Source organism: Eumetopias jubatus, unplaced genomic scaffold (assembly GCF_037043125.1).
Source record: "Eumetopias jubatus isolate StellerSeaLion01/CBP00866 unplaced genomic scaffold, mEumJub1_p1.0 scaffold_15, whole genome shotgun sequence".
Taxonomy (NCBI): Eukaryota; Metazoa; Chordata; class Mammalia; order Carnivora; family Otariidae; genus Eumetopias; species Eumetopias jubatus.
Genome location: NW_028274821.1, coordinates 749694 through 770321, shown reverse-complemented (window position 1 = coordinate 770321; position 20628 = coordinate 749694). Strand labels below are relative to the sequence as shown.

At 52.9% G+C, this 20628-nt stretch overlaps 1 protein-coding gene across 2 annotated transcripts in view; it reads left to right on the top strand.

The window, feature by feature from the left end:
- The window catches only part of BICD2 (BICD cargo adaptor 2), a 44866-nt gene that overhangs the window by 8959 nt on the left and 15279 nt on the right, over positions 1–20628 (top strand). For both annotated transcript variants that reach the window (XM_028093059.2, XM_028093058.2), the window contains exon 2: positions 20414–20626. In XM_028093059.2, coding sequence (XP_027948860.1) covers positions 20414–20626 — 213 coding nt within the window. The remainder of the gene's footprint in view (positions 1–20413; positions 20627–20628) is intronic.

Below are 20628 nucleotides of genomic sequence, written 5' to 3'. Positions count from 1 at the left end.
TTAGGCTTGGTCTTGAGTTAGTTTTTGTGAAGGGCATAAAGGTGTGTCTGGACTCACTTTCTCGCATGGGGGTGTCTGGGTGTTGCAGGTTTGTTGAAGAGACTGGACTGGTTTTTGCTCTGTTGTACCCCCCAAGGTCCGTTCACCCGCCGACTGCAGGTGCTCTGTTCTGTCCCATTGTTCTGTGCAGGTACCCTTTGGATCATAACTGTCTTGTGTGTTACTGGTTTTACTGGGTTTCCGTCTTTTCATGTGTCCCCTCAGCCCTGGGGGTTTTGTTTTGTGACCCTGCACCTGACAGGGGCCTGCTCCCCAGGTCTTCACCCCTGCGCTGATGAGGTTGGTTGTGGTCACTGACAACCTGTGATTGTCCTTTTTTTAAATCTTGACAAAAAGTAACAGAATGCACATGGTTAAAAAGAAAAATCACCAGCATGGTTGGTGAGATTCTTTTTTTTTTTTTAAAGATTTTATATATTTATTTGAGAGAGAGAATGAGAGAGAGCACGAGAGGGGTTAGGGTCAGAGGGAGAAGCAGACTCCCCGCCGAGCAGGGAGCCCGATGTGGGACTCGATCCCGGGACTCCAGGATCATGACCTGAGCCGAAGGCAGTCGCTTAACCAACTGAGCCACCAAGGCGCCCGGTTGGTGAGATTCTTGATAAAAGACCCGTGTGGTACGTCTGTGTCCTTGTGCCCTCGTCCCTGAAGGAGGTCCACAGGGCAGCGTCTTCATGTAGTTTTCCTTCCCTTGGGGTTCAGCCCAGTGAGGGTTGACTTTATTCCTGATAAACCAGCCCAGTGATCTGCTAAACTTAAGCAGCCTGTGCATTTGAGTTGTGCATTAAGACCAGCCAGTGGTCGGACCTGAGACCCGGTCCCCATGGGTGTTCCACTGGCTGCCTGCCCCAGGGCCGCTCTGTCTCTCCAGAAGTGTTTGGGTTCAGGTGCCTCTGCTATCATTTCAGGTGCCCACCACCCTCTGGGAACCTCTTTCCAGCCTGTTGGGGCCCTCGGTCTGGCCTCTCCCTGTGGCTGCTCCTCGTCGCCAGCTTTGGGACAGGTCTGCAGGAACCCCCTGGATTTATGGTCGGCCCAGGTGGGGCTCCCACATGCTCTTGCTGCCAAGCACACCTCTCTGCGCTCTCTCAATGCCTCCCTTTCACTGCGGGATGCCCTTCTGTGCTGGCACCGGCCCCCCTGTTTTCAGGACTGAGGTGTGGCTGTGAAGCTTGGCGAGGCCCAGGGTGCAGGGCGGCAGTTGGCTGCAGTTTACAGGGTGGCCGCTCACATGACACAGTGCTGGTGCTGTTGTCATGGCGGTGAGGTGGCCCCGGCGGTCTCCACAGGAGGGTCCTGGAGTGGAAATGTGGGCCATGTGCACACTGCGAATATGTCAGCACAGGATGGGCCTGACAGCTGCACCCCCCCGGACAACCTCAGGTGTGCGGAGTGGAGGGCTGGGAGACCAGGCCGTGGGAGCCCCTCACGGCAGGGGACCCTGCACCCGTTCCTGGGGGGCACCTGGCACTAACCCTAGCAGAACAGGATGCCAGATTCGGGGGCTACTCTGAGACCCAGTATCTCGCCCTGGCCACAGCTGCGGACACGTTTGTCCCCAAGTTCGCAGGCTCTGGGTCCTGAGGTAGGGTCTCTGGCCACTTGCTGACCATGTGGCTTGCTGGGTGTCCCTTCCCCGTGCGGCTAGTAACGGAGAGGACGTGCTGAGATTAGAGATGGAGCGAGCCCACGGGGGCTGCTGTCCTGGGGTCTCCAGCCCCGGCCATCCGGGGGGCATGGGGCAGACGGGGGCCAGGCAGCTGTTTGTTTTGCTGTGGCCGCAGGCTGCCCAGTGGGGCTTGTGGTGGCTGGTCGGTGGTGCGGGAACACAGGGGCTTGCCCCTGGCTCTGGGACTGGCCTCTGGGTCCACCCAGGTCCCTGGGGACCGCCCCAGCCCTGAGGCTCAGCTGGCCAGAAGCCTGCCTGCTGACACTGAGGCAATTAGGATGTAATCTTCTCTAAATGCACCGATTCTGGCTAAATCCCTCCCGCCCAGGAGTGGATTCCCAGCTTTCTAAAAGCAGCTTAATGTTTGGACGCTGCCCAGGGCAGCTGGGGTGCGTGGTTGGCGATGGGACTAACGTGGGTGGATGGGACGGGCGGGGGTGACAACCGTCCGTCGGCAGCCGCGTTCTGTTCCCATGTGGGCGTCAGTCCTCAGGTCTGGTTTGTCTGATCCCCACAGCCAGTGTGCAGGTCCCCCAAGGGGAAACTGAGGCCAGAAGCCACGCAGTGGGAAGGGTGGGTCGGCGGAGGACAGATGTCACACCTGGTCCACTTGGGCCTGGGACAGGGTTGGGCCCTTGGCACGCTGGTGCGATGGGTGAGGGTTGTCAGCTGGGCAGAGTTTGTGTGCGTGTGCCCACAGCCTCCATCTGCCCCCCATTCCCAGGAGGGTGTCCCCAGTGCCAAGAGGAAGTCCCTGTTCTCTGGAGGAGACTCCCAAGTTGCCACGAGGGGCTGCCCCCCTTCCCAGGGTGTAGGTTCCCAATCCAAAGAGGAGGTCTGCTCTCTAGCTGCCTCAGAACCACCCCCCCCGGAACCTATAGCACCTCCAGCCTTCCCAGCACACAACCTAGCCCCGGTGTATTCACTGGACCTGTTGTCCCCACACGCCCACTTGTCATGTGGGCCCATCACCCCCGCAGGGTCCCCATGTCCTCCCTGGCCTCCGGGCCATGCATAGGCATTTACTGAGTATCTGTCACTTGCCAGGCGTCAGCTCGCCTGATCCCACTGAGGAGGTGCACACCTGGTGCTAGGCATGGGGTGCCCCGGGCCCACTGGTGTTTGCATTTCCACAGGCCAGGCCTGCCCCGGCCTACACTGTGTATTTGGGGGTTCGGGCCCTTCCTTCCCCAGCTCGACTCTCCGTCTGTGACCCGAAATGGTAAGAGTACTGGTCTTCGGGTGGTGTTGGACTGAGGGAATTCACAGGCTCCTGCTGGCCGTTCCGTGTCTCCCACTTGTTGGGATTCACTGTGAGGTGGGGCTGAACCCTTCACGTGGTGGGTTGGATCTCGAGGATGGAAGATTCCAGAGCGTCTCTGGCTGCTACCCAGATGATTCTGTCTTGTAAGCAGCCCTCATTTTTGACATGGGTCCGTAACTCACCTATAAGGAGATAAAAGAGTTGCTTGTGCTCCCATGGCTGCCCCATCAGGAGGGTCACCAGCAGGTGCCTTCGCACCGCCTGGCCGCAAGAGCCCTGCTGGCCTCTGCAGCGATCATGTTCTCTTGCAGACCTTTGTGTTAATGGTTGGCTTTCTGTCCGAGTCGGGTGCCAAGGTGGTGCCTGAGTCACCACACCTCCCCCTTGGGAACGTAGGGGTTACCGGTGTGCAAGGCTCTGTGTGCACCTGCACGCTTGCCTTTCCTGGTGATTTCCATGAGTGGAACCCATCTGCCCTTGTCCAGGACAGACACGCACGGATAGCCGCCCTGGCCCCTGGCAAAAAGGCCAGGCCCTCCTCGGGCTCTGCAGCTTCAGTTACCCAGTGCCTGGGGGTGCAGGGCCGTGTGCCAGGAGGGAGATAATCTCCGTAAGTCGTTTGAAGTGGGGCTGAGGACCAGCGTGACCAGCCTCAGCCAGATCTGGGGATTAACAGACACTGCCCCAGTAAACCACAACATTCCAGATTCCAGGCCCGAAACCCCAAGACTGAGAAGGGCCGCCTAGCAGGTGCGCCTGCACCTGTGAACAGATGTTTCTGACTCCCCGGGTGATTTTTGAGGCAAGGCAGCTAAATAGGGCTAGGTGTTGGTTCTGCCCTCCGATCTCTGCCTCTCTCCTGCCTTCTCTCGCGGCTGTACCTGGGAGGTGATAGGGAGTCACTTGCTCTCAGAGTCTGGTTTCTCTGGCCTGTGCAAGGAGAACTTTCCCATGAGAGAGAAGCTAATGGGCTCCCATTGGCACAGACTGTGAAGTGCTCAGGGCTTAGGTTGTTTCCTGAACCTCCCCCCCCAGGGCCTCTCCCATCTGTGGCATCTCCTCTCTGGACCCAGTCAGAGCTGGAAGGGTGCAGAGTCCTGGTGGGGGGCTAGGAGGTTTGGGAGCTGAGCCACTCCTCTGAGCAGGACTGTGGGCTGGGCCTTGGAGCCGCTCTGTTCTGGGTGCTGCGTGAGCACCGCTTGTGCCTCGGGGCCTTCCTCAGGGACGTCTGTCCTGTACGCATCCCTTGGTTGCTGGCTTCAGCCCCCTTATGCCCCCTGCAACCAGTCCTTTGTTGACTGGCCATTTGGAGACACTCCTTTGTGAAGAGCCTGTTCAGGACCATCACCAGCGTTTCTGGAAGGTGTCTGCCTCTTTCTTACTGATGCGTTGGAGTTATCTGGATGTGGATCCTCCCGTCATCTGGTAGTAAGTTCTGACGCTGGTGCAGCAGGATGCGCGGCTGAGGGGTGGGGTGGCCCGGAGCCCCAGTGGTCCTCTCCTGGGGACCGCTGAGGCCTCCGCCTCTCAGAGCCTTACTTTCTTCCTCCAAAAAAACGTGAACGCGAATCCTCCTGAGAACTTTGAGGTTGGCATTAAGTGAAATGATATGGTGAAGGCACTAATGTGAATGGTGGCCAGTATTGTTACTGATATGGGTCTTTTAACGGGAGGGGACCACACACCCATTAGGACAGCTGATCAAAGACAGCAAGTGTTGATGACGCTTGATGCGGAGAAATCAAAAGCCACACTTGGCCGCTGGAAAGTAAGATGGTCAGCTGCCTTGGCAAATGGTTTGGCAGGTCCTTGAAGCGTTAAACACAGAGTCACCATGCGACCTAGCGGTTTGCCCCTGTGTGTATGCCCAGGACACCCAACACGGCGTCCACGCAAATGCTCCGTGAGTGTTCAGAGAGGCATCGTTCTGAGCAGCCCCGAAGCGAAGTGAAGCGAAGGTACGTGCCACACGTGGGTGAACCTTGGAACGCGATGCTTCCAAGGGCTTCCAAGAGGCCAGTCACAGTGGTCACATCGTGGGAGGTGCCCCTTCTGTGAAGTGTCCCGAATAGACAGACCTGCAGGCACAAATGTGCACTGGTGGTTTTTAGGGTCTGGGGCAGGGGAGCCGGGGAGCGACTGCTGGTAGGGGTGAGGTCTTCTTTTTGGGGTGTTAAGAACGTGGCAGTCGTGATAATGGTTGCACCACCCCCCTGTGAATATGCTAAAATCCACTGATTTGTACCCATGGAAAGGGTCCATGTTACGGCATGTGAATTACACCTTTATAGCTTTTTAGGAGGTGAGGGGGAGAGTCTTTCTGCTTGCTAATGGTCAGGATAAATTTCACCGCTGCTCTGCCATGATCCCAGAGGGTCTGGGGCAGCTGTCTCCAGCCGTGTGGTGGTGCTGCCTGCGTGGCATGGGGCCCCCCCTCCTGCTCCGGCTCAGTCATCCCACCAGAGTTGCTGTCCTTTCCTATGACTAAGTCTTGGGATTCTAGTTAAGGTAGTATCCAAGGGTTACTGTGTTTTGATGTTGCGATGATAAATTGTTTCTTATTACGTATCCCTACCTAACAAGAGATCTGTCAGCGAGCTTTCTGGAGGTGTTCCTCGTTGCATTTCCTGGGTGAAATCACCACCTCTCATCCTTTCTTCCGTGTCTCCCAGCCTCTGTGATGTGTGGGCACAGATTCCCTTGCCTTGTCCTTTGCAGGGGCGGGACCCCAGGGCTTGTCCGATATTTACTAACGCGCTCACCCTTGGTGAACGCCAGCTCTCATCTGTCTAGATGAACTTACTGGTGCGCAGATGCTCTTGCTATGATGTCAGGAAGAAAGCTCCCACGTCCATTTTGTAGAGCTTTGGCTGAGCAGTGAGGCCGGTCGTAGTGGGTGCATCTTCGTGGGGTCGGGGTTCTTGCCTTTCCGCACCTTACTCTGTCGGTGGCAGGAGTGTGTGTAGTCGCCTTCCGACATGCTGTACGGCCAGCTATACAGGCTTGCTTACGCTGATCCCTGCCAGGCCCCGAGTCAGTATTTTTAGAACTGAACTGTGGTGGTGCTGCTGGTTTGGCGTTCCCGGTGAAGCATAGCTCTGTTTCCTGGGGCCTCCCAAGTCTCTGAGCGCACCTTCGGCGTGGGTACCGTTGGGCCCCCTGTGCAGGGAGGATTGGGGGGCTCCTGGCTGAGCGTGTCCACTGAGCCCAGGGTGCCCGCCCCCTGTCCTGTCTCGTGCTGGGACTGGACGTGGTGGTGACCAGCGAGGCTCTGGGGTCCAGCCCCGGCCCTGCCCCAGCGAACACATCATCTTGGGACTGAGGGGCAGGTGCCCCACGCAGACCACCACCCCAGATAAAACCATCGCCAGGTGGAGAAAAGATACCAGCTTAGTTGCTTTTGCTTTTTTATTTTGCTTTTGGGCTTTTGCTGTGACACTTCCCTTTCTGAGACTTGTCTGTTTAGTTTGTTGAGTCTCTGTGTTTCTTTTTATCACTAAAGTGTATTTTAGCGCATCCCCTTCCCCGGCACAGTACTGTTTTGGCAGTGATCCCCAAGTGCTAATAGGAGATGTTTCTGTTTTTTGTTAACTCGGTTTCCTGGTGTTTGTTCTCTGTGGCCTCTTTGGTACAAATATTAGTGAAGAGATCAGTTTTCATGTGTTGGGGTGCATGCTAATATATTTTTAAATAGAACAGTTTTAGATTTATAGAAAACTTGAGAAGCAACTATTTTTATTTTGCTCTACCCTGGCACACGACATGCATGTGCGACTTCTTCTGTTGAGATCATTATGAGGTCAGCCCATCCTGTCGTCGTACTGTTTCCTTTGGGAAACTCTCTGATTGGAAAGAAGCTGTGCCTTTCATCCTGCTGTTGCGTCTTTTCTGTGTTGACGCTAATTCTGATTGACTTGCATAGTGCTAAATGTCCCTAGACTCTGGATCTTTGTCCAGTTGATACGGTCTTGCAGTATTGCGTATTTAGTGCCAGGCTGTTTGCGCCGTGAATGCCGTGTGGATAGGATTGATCAGTCTGCGATGGAGACTTTACTTCCTTAGTGCTATAAAATCTTTATGCCGTAACAGCACCACTGGGCTTGTATATGTACCCAGTTCATGGGCCTCAACCCTGCTTGTGTTTAATGAGGCTCCTGTGGGGCTGGTGGGCTTCTGCAGAAGGAGCTGACCATGCAAAAGTGCCTGAGTCACAGTGTCGCCCTGGAGTCCCCAGATCCTCGTGACTTGAGTGAGTGCGGCAGCACCGTGGCCTACGTGTACCAGTTTTGACGGGAGTCTGTCGGTCAATCCATATCTGTTGAGCATAGGCTGCAGCTGGTTGGCATTGGACTTGAGTTGCTGTTTCTTCTTCCTTGTGGCTCCCACGGCTGCTTGCCCTCCCTCGGGGCAGAAGCAGGTGACGAAGGCCTGACCCCTCCACCCCCACGTGCTGCTGGGCCTGCGTGACCCACTGGAAGGCTCTGGGGACACACTTGCTCTGAGAAGCTGCTCTGCAGGACAAGATTCTGGTAGACACCATTTTGAACTGGAAAAGAGGTGAGGGACGCCTTAGGGGCTCCTCACTCTGCTTGAGACCATTGGTGAACTGAGGGAGTGATTCTGGCCATTCTGAGGTTCCCGGGGTGCCAGGCTTTGGGTCCCCAGCTGGGACAGAGTTGTCTGGGGGCCTGGCAGTGTCTGTTGTCTTCCCAGGCACACAGTAAGCATGCCAAAGCTATGGGGAGGGGGGCAGGAAGACAGGTGGCTGGCAGGACTTGGGGGTTCCTGGGACACCGCCATCCTGGTGCAGCTTAGTGGCCCTTCGGGGAAAGGGGGGGTGCACCGTGGGTGGGTGAGTCTGGGTCAGGCCAGGAGTTCCAGCACCGGGGGCGCCGAGAATCCTAGATCCCAGTCTCACTGTGGAAATGGCTTCCTGGACCTACGCCTTCCCTCCTCTGGTTTTCTCTGGCTTGGCGGGTGCTGTGCCCGCTGCCTCAGACGGCCAGACTGGTCTGGGAAGAAAGCTCCTCCAGAGCAGCCCCACCTGGAGGCCTGCTTCCCGCCCTGCTGATGCAGGCCCTTCTCCAGGAAGCCAAGCCCCACCTGGGGTCAGGAGCAGGCTCGTTCTGTCTCTCTGTGCAGACCTGTTTCTGGGCCCCACGCATGTGTGTCAGAAACTAAGGGTCAGCCTCTGTGGGTCAGGGCGGATGACCTGCTGCTGATCGTTCTCTTTGGGGGGCAGACGGCGAGGCCACTGCAGAGCAGATGAACTGCCCTCTGGGGCCACATGGGTGGGGGCAGTCCCTTGGGGGTTGCTCTTCTAGCTCGACGAGTCCTGTTTCTCCTGGGCCTGGTCCCACCAGCTGCCTCAGCACTGGGCCGGGCATGTCGTGCACAGCCCAGTGTGCCATGGGCACCGCCCCGCTCGTGCCCGCGCTCCTGCCGGCCGGGTGCTGGGCTCTGCCACAGCCGAGGAGGAAGGGGCTTCTTGTCCAGGGCTCCTCCCAGGCCTGACCGGACTCGGGGACAGGCCCTTCCAGCATCCACTTAGAGTTCTTGTATAACAAGCACAGAAAGTGGATGCCAGATGATGAGGAGGTGCTGGCTCAGACTGGGGGTCCGCAGACGGCTGCCCTAGGGCCACGTGTGGCCACCGGCCGGGGCTCGTAAACAGAGTTTCACTCCTTTGTGTTGTTGTGGCTGCTTGCACCCCACAGGACGAAGTAGGGAGTTGTTGCCACAGACCTCACGCCAGTGTGATGGTGAATTTTGTGTCAGTTTGGCTGGGCTAAGGGACACCCAGTTGTTGGGAAACAGGACTCTTGGGTGTGTCTTTCTGGAAGGGATTAGCTTGTGATTCTGTGTGGGCGGGCCTCATCCAGTCCCTCTGGCCCCGTGGAGCAAAAATGGGAAGGGTGAATTCTCTTTCTCCCTGGGCTGGGACATCATCTTCTGTCCTCGGGCCTTCAGACACCACCTCCAGCTCTCCTGGGTCTGTCTCTGGCTTGCAGACAGCCGACTGTAGGACTTCCCCACTTCTGTAACCGCCCGAGCCAAGTCCTGTAATAAATCTCTTGTGTCCCTACTGATGTGTTTTCTGGGGAACCCTGACTGGTACAGATTTGGTGCCAAGTGTGGAGCTGCTTGGGGTCTTTTCCTGTTTCCCCCCCATCCCCACTCTCCCATCTTTGTCCCTGCACTGGATGACCCACTCAGAGGGGCTGCCTGGCCTCTCCCTCCGGGTGGGGCAGGATCCGAGATTGGGGCCTCTGTAGGGACCTCATCTCCTTGAGGGGCCTGTGCCCTGAGCTGGGCCGCTTAGGGACAGGCTGACGGAGCCTTTTGCCTGGAAGGTGCACATACTCCCTACAGGCAGCAGGCTCTCCGTCCCCAGCTGGTTGCTGACCTGTGTGTGGACCTGGGACCCAGGGACCCTCTCTGAGCCCTACCTCTCGTGCCCATGGCCTCAGGACAGTGGCCCCAGCACCCTCCCAGCTGCTTCAGCTTCCCCATTCAGGTATGTTCCAGTACAACTTCACCTGCGGAACCAGGCCTGGGCAGATGTTGGGCAGATGTGGCTGGCTGGGCTGCAGCGTGCTGACTCTGGGCCAGGGGTGCTATTCAGGGGGTCAGCAAAGCTCTTATCCCACATGGTCTCTGCTTCTCTGCCCTTCTTTTGTCTCTGGATCTCAGCCTCATTGGGGTATTGGGGGCCCGGCGATGGCCAGGTATCTGGGGCCCCCATGTACCAGTGGGGACTGTTGGGGGTCTCGGCATGTTGGTGCTGGCCGGAAATGCTGTGTGTGTGTGTGTGTGTGTGTGAGAGAGAGAGAGAGAGAGAGAGAGAGAGAGAGAGAGAGACCATGCTCAGAGCTGCATGCATCGCATCGTCACCTCATGGCCAGCCTAGGAGGAGGAGGCTGCAGCACACTGGGACTGGTGTGATTGCAGCCAGGCAAGTGAGGAAGGTCTGGCCAGGGACCAGCCCGGAGCTGTCCCCCACCTCCTGTCGCCTTGGCTCCTCTGGGGAGACAGGAGAGTGGGGACACCCTGCGGGCACCCTGAGCTCCTGCCCAGCCCCCCTGGGGGAAGCCCCGGGCCAGATTCCCCCTGCTCCCTGCTGCAGCCGTCTGCCTCAGCTGGGCCTTCCTGCCCAGGCCCTCCCTGCTGGAAAAGCACCATGGCTCCTGAAGCTTTGGGAAGAGCTTGACACCTCCTGCCCAGGCTGTGCTCACACGCTGCTTCCTCCACTCCCCACGGCCCAGCCCGGGGACCCTCCACACTGGGCAAACCCAGCCCCCCCGGCCCCCGCCAAGTCTGGCCCTGAGTGCAGGTGTCTGTGGTGTCCACAAGGGCAGGGATGAACTTGAGGTAGGACTGGTTGTGACCTCATGCCTGGGCTTGCGGGGCCATGTTGGGGCTCGCCAGGCTGGGTGTGCCCCGGAACCCGTGTCAGGAACAGTGTTGCCCCACCCGTGGCCAGGGCAGCCTCTGTGGGAACCTCACAGCGCTGCTGCTGGTAGCTCCAGGGCCACTAGCTCAGAGCCCGGATGTGCGTCTTGGGGTTCAGGAGGGTGCCACCTTTCTTCCTCAGAGCAGCCAGGGACATTTGGGGACCCTCCAGTGGACACTGGCCTGGGAGGCGCACGGCAAGGCAGGGGATGCTTTGAGGATGCCCGTGGCCACCGCTGGATACCGCCGTCCGATGGTGGACGCTGCTGCTCTGTGCGCTTCCTGGGACGGGGAGGCAGGTTTCGAGGTGCTGCACGAAGCGGGTGAGGATGCTTTGGTCAGAAGAAATCCAGGACTGAATGACCGGGGGCACGGCCTTCACATCTCAGACCCGCAGCCTCCCAGCCTGTGAGCTGGGGCAGCGAGCACACTCCCCACTGGGGCAGGAGGCCTGCGGGAGGACAGCTGCCGGGAGGTGTCGCTGAGTGAGCTCGAGGATCTGAAGCTAGGGCGTAGGAGCTCCCCCTGCCGGCCTCCCCGCGCCCTCTCAGCGCGGTGTCGCCGCTGCCGCAGGTGCTCCCGCCGACTCTGTGACGACCTAGGAGTGGACGGTGTGCCTTCTCTCAGGTGCGTCTGCTCTGCTCTTCGTCAGGAAGCCGCCCGAATGCTCGCTCAGCGGCCACACCGCTGTCCACGCCCGTGGCTAGCAGTGCGGGCCGGCCCACGCGTTCTCCTGCGTGTGCGCTGGCATCTCCCAGTCCCCGATTCTTGCCGTGCGCGTCTTCTTGGGGAGGTGTCTGTTCAGTTCCTCGGCTCATGTTTTATGGGGTTGTTTCTCTCACTGAGTTTTGAGAGCTCTTATATATATTTTAAAGATTTTATTTATTTACTTGGCAGAGAGAGACACAAACACAAGCAGGGGGAGTGGGAGAGGGAGAAGCAGCCTCCCCGCCGAGCAGGGAGCCCGATGAGGGGCTCGACCCCAGGACCCCGGGACCGTGACCTGAGCCGAAGGCAGACGCCCAACGACGGGGCCACCCAGGCGCCCCGAGAGCTCTTATATTTTGGATGGAAGTCCTTTATCAGATGTGTGATTTGCCTAGATTTTTGTTCAGTCTGTGCCTGGTCTTTGCATTGTCTTTTTTTTTTAATGAAAAGAGTTCTGGAGATTTGGTTGCACAACAGTGTGAATGTCATCAACGCTACTAAACTGTCCACTTAAAAATGGTGAAGACAGTGAATTTTATGTTGTGTATTTTACCTCAATTTAAAAAAAAGTTTCCTGATTTTAAACAAAACTTGCTGGTGAATTACTTGTTTTATCATTGTTGTTTGACTTTCTTCCTGGCAGTGCTTTTTGTCTAGGAGGCTCATTTTGTCTGCTGTTGACATAACCGTGTCAGCTTTCTTACTGTTACTTGGTGTGTCTCTGTTTCTTTACTTTCAGCTTTCTTTATCCTTATTTTTATTCTGTATATGTATCAGAGTAGCATATAGCTGGAATTCGTCTGGGAATAGTGTCTTGTATCCAGCTTGAGAATCTTTTTTTAGATTTATTTATTTATTTTAGGGAGAGAGTGGGGGAAGGGCAGAGGGAGAGAATCTCAAGCCGACTTTGTGCTGAGCGCGGAGCCCCACACAGGGCTAGAACTCATGACCCTGAGATCATGACCTGAGCTGAATCCAAGAGTCGATGCTTAACTGACTGCACCACCCAGGCGACCCTGTTTGTTTTTTTTAATCTGATCACTGTAACATGGGTTCCCAGTGTCTTCAAAAATCATGTGTATTTATTTATGTTTCTCACCAAAGTATATGAAAATAAAGAATTTAGATTGCCAAAACTGCTATTATTAATTTTATAAATTAATAAAACTCAATAGAATTAAAATTTTAAAATTAAAATTAAAAACTCAATAGAATTACCTTTTTAAATTGCTTTTTTTTTTTTAACCCCCTTTACCTATTTCTGGCTCTTTGCGTAACCACTAATAACCACTAATCCATTCTCTGTATCTGTGAGCATGGCTTTTGGTTTTTCTTAGATTCTACATATAAGAGAGATTGTGCAGTATTTCTTTCTGATTTATTTCACTGTGTCTAATGCCCTCGAGGTCTACCCTTCTCTTGTCTTTCAAGCAGCAGAAATTCTTAGTTTTGAAGTCCAAATTACCAGTTTTTTAAATAGTTCATGTCCAAGGTCACAAACATTTTCTCTTGTTTTCCCCTGGAAGTCTTATACTTTGAATGTTTAAGCTTATGACCCATTTTATTTATTTATTTATTTATTTTAAAGATTTTTTTTATTTATTTGACAGAGACACAGCGAGAGAGGGAACACAAGCAGGGGGAGTGGGAGAGGGAGAAGCAGGCTTCCCACGGAGCAGGGAGCCCAATGCGGGGCTCGATCCCAGGACCCTGGGATCATGACCTGAGCTGAAGGCAGACACTTAACCAACTGAGCCACTCGGGTGCCCCAATAAATATATCTTTTAAAAAAAAGGAAAGAAAGTTCAAAAGAATGTACAGAGTTCTCTAGTGAGAGTGAGTTTAGCCAGGTACAAGATCAGTGTACCAAAATCAAACACTTCTACGTACAGGGAATGAACAATCAGAAAGTGAAAATTTTAAAAATGCTACTTAAAATAGCATCAAAAATATGAAACGCTTATGTTTAAATCTGACAGAAGATGTATAAGACATATACACCAAAGCCATAGGTATTGCTGAGAGAAATTAAATAAAGAGATAAACATTCATGGGCCAGAAGACTTAATATTGTTAATATTAACAATTTTTTGGGCGCCTGGGTGGCTCAGTCAGTTGTCTGCCTTCGGCTCAGGTCATGGTCCCAGGGTCCTGGGATCAAGCCCCGCATCGGGCTCCCTGCTCCGCAGGGAGTCTGCTTGTCCCTTTCTTTCTCCCCCTGCTTGTGTTCTCTCTCTCAAATAAATAAAATTTTTTTTAAAAAAAAGGAATTTGTCCATTTCATCTAAGTTGTCAAATTTATTGATGTAAAGCTGTTAATATTCCCCTATTATTATTTTTAGTATATGTAGTGCTATCACTGTTCATTCCTGATCCTGGTAATGTCTGTCTGTCGTCTGTCCCCCAATCCCCATTAGTCTGGCTAGAGGTTTATCAATTTGACCTTTTCAAAGAACTTGCTTCCGATTTAATTGATTTTTCTTTATGTTTTTTTTCTATTTCACTGATTTCTACTCTGATCATTATTTCCTTTTTTTCTTTGGATTTCATCTGGTGTTATTCTATTTTTTTGTTTTTATTTTTACTTTTTATTGGGGGGAAACAGAGCACAGGTCGTCAGTGTGAACTTGCATAAGCTGAACACACCCACACCCACATAAGGAGCACCCAGATCAAGAATCGGAAAACCTGGGTGCCTGGGTGGCTCAGTTGGTTAAGCGACTGCTTTCGGCTCAGGTCATGATCCTGGAGTCCTGGGATCGAGTCCCGCATCGGGCTCCCTGCTCAGCAGGGAGTCTGCTTCTCCCTCTGACCCTCTTCCCTCTCGTGCTCTCTCTCATTCTCTCTCTCTCAAATAAATAAATAAAAATCTTTAAAAAAAAAAAAAAGAATCGGAAAACCTCTAGCCTCACGAGCCTTCCTCGAGGGCCCGTCCCAGCCAAAGGCCACCACTGCACAGACGTCTACCAGCATTGATTCATTTCACTTATTCTTGGAGCTGTACATGTAGATGGAATCACACGGTGTATACTTTTTTGTGTTTGGCTTCTTCCAACATTATGTGAGATTCATCTCTGTTGTCTGTATAACAGTGATCTACTCATTTTCGTTTCTGTGTAGTATTCTATCATGTGACTGACTAGATGGCAGATTTTCCTCTTGTTGACAGACTGCTGGGAGCTGTTTGGTCTGGGGCTTTTGTAAATTTTGCTCCTATAAATGTGTCTTTTCATACACATATGTAAGTATTTCTCTCCCGTAGGAGTGGGAATTGAGGGTCATAGAACAGGCATGTGCTTAGCATTAGCATCTACTGTTTTCCTGAGTTAGTTGGCTTATGAATCCCACCCCCACCACCAGAGGGTGAGTGCTCACGAGGATTTGGGGCAAGGTGTGATGGTTCTTTTTCATTCCCCCACTCATGCTGTCCAGTGTTTGTCGGTTGAATGTCTGAGTAAATACATAAGCGCATGGCTGAGAAGAGAGACCGATGTGACTGGCTAAATGCTTTCAGACAGCACATGGGCCCAGAGACCCACCGTAAATGAGAAACAGCCCTCTCCTAAGGAATGCACAGCCTATGTAGAGGGTGCAGACCATGCTCCAGTGGGGTTATTGGGTCTGTGTTCAGTACAAGGGATCCCAAACTACCTAGGATGTGGAGGTAGGACCGTGGCAGCCTTCATCCCTTGGCCCGGGGAGGCCCTGGGACCATTTGGGCAAAGCCCTGGGAGAAGCAAGCACAGTGAGCTGGCGTAAGCCCTGGGCTCTTACCAGCTCAGCACTGCCAGGCTGTTTGCTGCCCCTTCAGTTTCATACACACAACACAGTACCTGGTCTGGGTTTTAGGATGGAAGCTAAGGTTATTGATTGGATTGTTCTTGTTTTCTAAATAGTCATTTCGTGCTATAAATAGCCTCCTAAGTACTTGCTTTAGTGGTACCCACAAATTCTCATATTCGTTTCATTCTTATTCAGTTAAAAATACTTAGTATTTCCCTTCTGATTTCATCTTTGATCCATACATTATTCAGAAGTGTGTTATTTAGTTGCCAAATATTTAGGGATTTTTTTTTTTTAAGATTTTATTTATTTGCGAGAGAGAGCGAGCGAGAGAGCGCACGCACAAGTGGGAGGGGCGGAGGGAGAGGGAGAAGCGGACTCCCCACTGAGCAAGGAGCCCGATGTGGGACTCAATCCCATGACCCTGGGATCATGACCTGAGCTAAAGGTAGACGCTTAATCCACTGAGCCACCCAGGTGCCCCAAATAAATAAATCTTAAAAAAGAAAGTATTTTTTTCTATTGCATAGCTTGTCTTTTTACTTGATAGTGTCGTTTGATACACAAATGTTTTAATTATGCTGAAGTCCAGTTTATCTATTTTTGTTGTTTTTGCTTATGCTTATGGTGTCAATGTTAAGAACCCATTGCCAATAAGGTCACGAAAATTAATCCCTATTTTTTTTTCCTGAGAGTTTTAGTTGTAGTTCTTGCATTTAGGTCTCTGATCCATTTTGAGTTCATTTGTGTATGGGATGTGAGGTAGGGATTTGACTTCATTCTTTTGCATGTGGATATCCATTTGTCCCAGCTCCATTTGTTGAAAAACTATCCTTTCTTTTTTTTTTTTCTCCATTCAGTACGTGCCCTCTTTAATACCCATCACCAGGCTAACCCATCCCCCTCCCCCCAGAACCCTCAGTTTGTTTCTCAGAGTCCATAGTCTCTCATGGTTTGTCTCCCCCACCGATTTCTCCCCCTTCATTTCTCTCTTCCTACTATTTTCTTTTTTTTTTAAACATATAATGTATTATTTGTTTCAGAGGTACAGGTCTGTGATTCAACAGTCTCACACACTTCACAGCGCTCACCATAGCACATACCCTCCCCAGTGTCTATCACCCAGCCACCCCATCCCTCCCAGCCCCCACCACTCCAGCAATTCTCAGTTTGTTTCCTGAGATTAAGAATTCCTCATATCAGTGAGGTCATATGATCCATGTCTTTCTCTGACTTATTTTGCTCAGCGTAATACCCTCCAGTTGCATCCACGTCATTGCAAATGGCAAGCTTTCATTCCTTTTGATGGCTGCATAATATTCCATTGTGTATATATACCACATTTTCTTTATCCATTCATCTCTCGATGGATATTTGACTCTTTCCACAGTTTGGCTATTGTGGACATTGCTGCTGTAAACATCGGGGTGCACGTATCCCTTTGGATCACTACATTTGTATCTTTGGGGTAAATACCCGGTAGCGCAATCGCTGGGTCATATGGTAGCTCTGTTTTCAACTTTTTGAGGAACCTCCATACTGTTTTCCAGAGTGGTTGCACCGGCTTGCATTCCCACCAACAGTGTGAAAAACTATTCTTTCATCACTGGATTATCTTTGTGCTCTTGTCAAAAATCAATTGACCACATATGCAAGCGTTTATTTCTGGACTCTTTTTTTTTTTTTTAAGATTTTATTTATTTATTTGACAGAGAGAGACACAGTGAGAGAGGGAACACAAGCAGGGGGAATGGGAGAGGGAGAAGCAGGCTTCCCGCGGAGCAGAGAGCCCGAATTGGGGCTTGATCCCAGGACCCCGGGATCATGACCTGAGCTGAAGGCAGATGCCCAGCGACTGAGCCTCCCAGGTGCCCCTGTTCTGGAATTCTGTTCCCTTGGTCTGTACCATCTTACACTGTCTTGGTCACTGTAGCATTATATTAAGTTTTGAAATAGAGAATTTGAGTATTCCTGCTTTGTTTTCAATACTGTTTTAGCTATTTTGGGCCCCTTGCAATTCCATATGATTTTCCATTTCTGCAAAAAAGGCCATTGGAATTTTGATAGGGATTGCATCGAGTCTCTAGTTAATTATCTTTAAAAGGACTTAAATAAGGAGAGCAAGTCTTTTATATTTATTCCATAATTACAAGTTTGGTGCTTTCACTCCTCCTAAATCTGGATTTCCATCTGGTATTGTTTTTCTTCTGCCTGAAGGATTTTATTTAATGTCTGTAATGCAGGTCTGTAGGGGATAAGTTCTTTCAGCTCTTGTCTGAACTCCGTTTGTGGAGTTTTCACTGGGTGTAGCCCTCTCGTTAATAGGTTTGTTTTGTTTTTACAAAGTGGTTCCACTGTTTCCTGACTCATCGGAGAAATCTGCTGTCATCTCGTACTTGCTTCTTTTCTCTGGGTGATTTTAGTGTGTCCTTTGCTTCGCTGGTTTTAGGCAATTTTGTGATACGCCTTGGTGTAGTTTCTCTCATCGCGCTAGTGCTCAGGGGTGGACGAGCTGCTACCATCTGTAGATTTATAGTTTTTATCAAATTTGGAAAATTTTGAGCCATTATGGTGTTCAAGTACTTAGTTTACCCTCACCCTACCTCTTCCCTGGGACTCTAGTTACCCATGTTGGACCCCAGCTCACTCTGCTCTCTCTGGTTTTTCAGTCTTTCTTTCTCTGTGTTTTGTTTTGGGTAGTGTTGGTGCTGTTTCTTCAAGCTTACTAGTCTTCTGTGGGTAGTGTTGGTGCTGTTTCTTCAAGCTTACTAGTCTTCTGTGGGTAGTCTTGGTGCTGTTTCTTCAAGCTTACTAGTCTTCTGTGGGTAGTGTTGGTGCTGTTTCTTCAAGCTTACTAGTCTTCTGTGGGTAGTGTTGGTGCTGTTTCTTCAAGCTTACTAGTCTTCTGTGGGTAGTGTTGGTGCTGTTTCTTCAAGCTTACTAGTCTTCTGTGGGTAGTGTTGGTGCTGTTTCTTCAAGCTTACTAGTCTTCTGTGGGTAGTCTTGGTGCTGTTTCTTCAAGCTTACTAGTCTTCTGTGGGTAATCTTGGTGTTGTTTCTTCAAGCTTACTAGTCTTCTGTGGGTAGTCTTGGTGCTGTTTCTTCAAGCTTACTAGTCTTCTGTGGGTAGTCTTGGTGCTGTTTCTTCAAGCTTACTAGTCTTCTGTGTTGTGCAACTGCCTGGCGATCCCATCCGTCGCCCCTCGCGTCACTCCCTGTCCTTCATGCTGCGTGTCTTCTGGGTCACTGCTCCGCACGGGCCGTGTGTTCTGTGTCCTGAGTCTGCTCGTCTCCTGGCTCTGCCACGGTGATGGTGAGCTCTCCCCATTGTGGTGGACCAGTTTCCCTTCCCTGTTGCCACCAGTTTCACGGAGTTGGGAGCTGGTGCCTTTATTCCTGTGTGTTCCCGGGCTTTGTTCTGGGACAGAGTTTGATGCCGTCAGGTTGTGCCTGTCAGCTTTGTTGGTCAGGACCAGAGAGCGCTGACCGGCTCCACGTCCCCACTTGCTGCTGGCAGCTCTCTCCCGGGTTTGCACTGATTGTGCCCTCTGTCCGCGGTCGGTCCCTTCTGCTGCCCTGTCCAGCATCTTGCAGCACCGCCTCCTTCCCGAAGGTCTGCTGGCCTGCCCACCATCGTCTCTCTCTCTCTCTCTCTCTCTCTCTCTCTCTCTCTCTCAGCACCAGGGTGGGAGATCTTTCGGGGGGGGCGGGGGCTGTCACGAAGCTCACCTGCGCTGCCCCTCACTCTCTGGTGCTTAGTCACACAGAGTCCCCTGTTAATGGTAGCTTTTGCACACAGGAGCCAGACCCAGTCCCTGTGACTGTCTTATTAGCTCAGCAGGAGGGTCACGTCTCAGTGCTTGTGGGTTGGGCTGGAGACTGGACGGAGGTGAAGATTCGGGCTGAGGCTGGCGGGCCTGGACGTGTGTGTGCATATGCCTGCGTGTGTCGCAGTGTTTAGCTGTCGGGCCTTGGGACAGCCTCTTATGGTTGACCCAATGCCTGGTGAGATGTCCACACTCCAGCCTGGGGTTCAGGAGTGTGTTGTGCAGCTGGGGGTCAGGGCTGCCACCCAGGTTGGGCCAGGTCTTGTGTAGATGTGAATCTGTGCTTTGTTTGGTCTTTTATTTGGGACCGGGATGGAGGAGGACAGCATCAGGAATCAGAGCTAAGCTTACTTGGTTTGAAAGGAAACTGGCATTTTCATGGAACGGGCCGTGGGGGCAGCTGGGGTCAGATGAGCAAGACCTGTCCTTGGGAAGTAGAGACCCCACTTCATTACCAGTCCCCTGCTGGCTTTCTACATTTTGATTCATTATATCAGAAATGGTCCTGCTCAGTAACACCCTTATCTTTATGCATATTTTCCTAATTGTTTTTTTGGACAGAATTCCTAGACTTCATATCAAATAGCAAATAAGCAAAAATGTGCTTGTTTCTCTCAAGACAAAGACATCAACTACTTTCTTCTTTGGTAGCCCTCCCTGGATTTTGTTTTTCTTCCGTGAGCCGGGAGCCCTGTAGAGAGTCTGCATGGGGTGGCCATTGGGAAGGGGGCCGCTGGGGTGGACACACACAGGCCCATGGGGGTTGCATCCTGGTGACTGGGGCTGTGCCAGGTGGTCGGATGGAGGCACTGGATGGGGGCCACAACCAGCACAGGACTTAGTCCATGGACTGGGTTGGCTGCACCTGCCACGTTGTGCTCACCCATGGGGGCTCCTCCCTGAGCCTGGGCACAGTGCCCCCTTCCCTGTTGCAGCCCAGAGCCCTCCCTGGGTCTGAGGGTGGGGATCGCAGCATCCTCTCCCCTCTGTCTGGTACTTTCAGCTCTCTGCCCAGGCCCTGGTCTGTCGACTGGTTCTGAGTGTCCTGGTTCACGCTCCTGTCCCATCACTTGGCCCAGGCCTGGGCTCACACCCTCAGAGGCCTCCCTGGTCTCAGTGGCCTCCCAGGATGGGTGAGCAGAGGGGTCAAGATCAGGCCGTTGAAGGGTGCCTCCCTGAGCCTCAGTTTCTCCATCTGGAGTGGGGCAGAGGGGTGCTGTGTGGGTCTCAGACCTGTCCTGGTGGTAGGGTAGGATTTCCCTGCCTGGCCCCTAGGTCAGCAGCCTGACTTCGGAAAGGGGCTGTGCTGCTGGGGGTCCCATGCCCACCTCATCTCTCTGGGCCCCTAGCCAGTACTTCATCTGGGCCCAGGTCCTTCCCTGCCTGTCCCTGCTGGGCCATCAGCCCCACGTAGCTCCTCCCTGCCCCCACCCCCACCTGACCATTGGCCCTGCAGCCCTGTGTAGCCCTTAGGTGTCCAGTACCCCTCCAGTGGCCAGTGGCTCCCGTCCAGCTCCCCCCGTGTCCAATCATGTCCTTCCCCAATGTCCAGCTCCTGTGCACTTGCACGAGCAGCGTCCCCAGAGGGAGTCCTGCCACAGGGCTTGCCAGCGTCGGCCTCCCTCTTACAAGCATCTGGTCTCTACACAGGCGTTTGGACAGGCGCACACGAACCACAAGAAGGTGGCCGCGGACGGTGAGAGCCGAGAGGAGAGTCTGATCCAGGAGTCGGCCTCCAAGGAGCAGTACTATGTGCGCAAGGTGCTAGAGCTGCAGACGGAGCTGAAGCAGCTACGGAACGTGCTCACCAACACACAGTCGGAGAATGAGCGCCTGGCCTCTGTGGCGCAGGAGCTGAAGGAGGT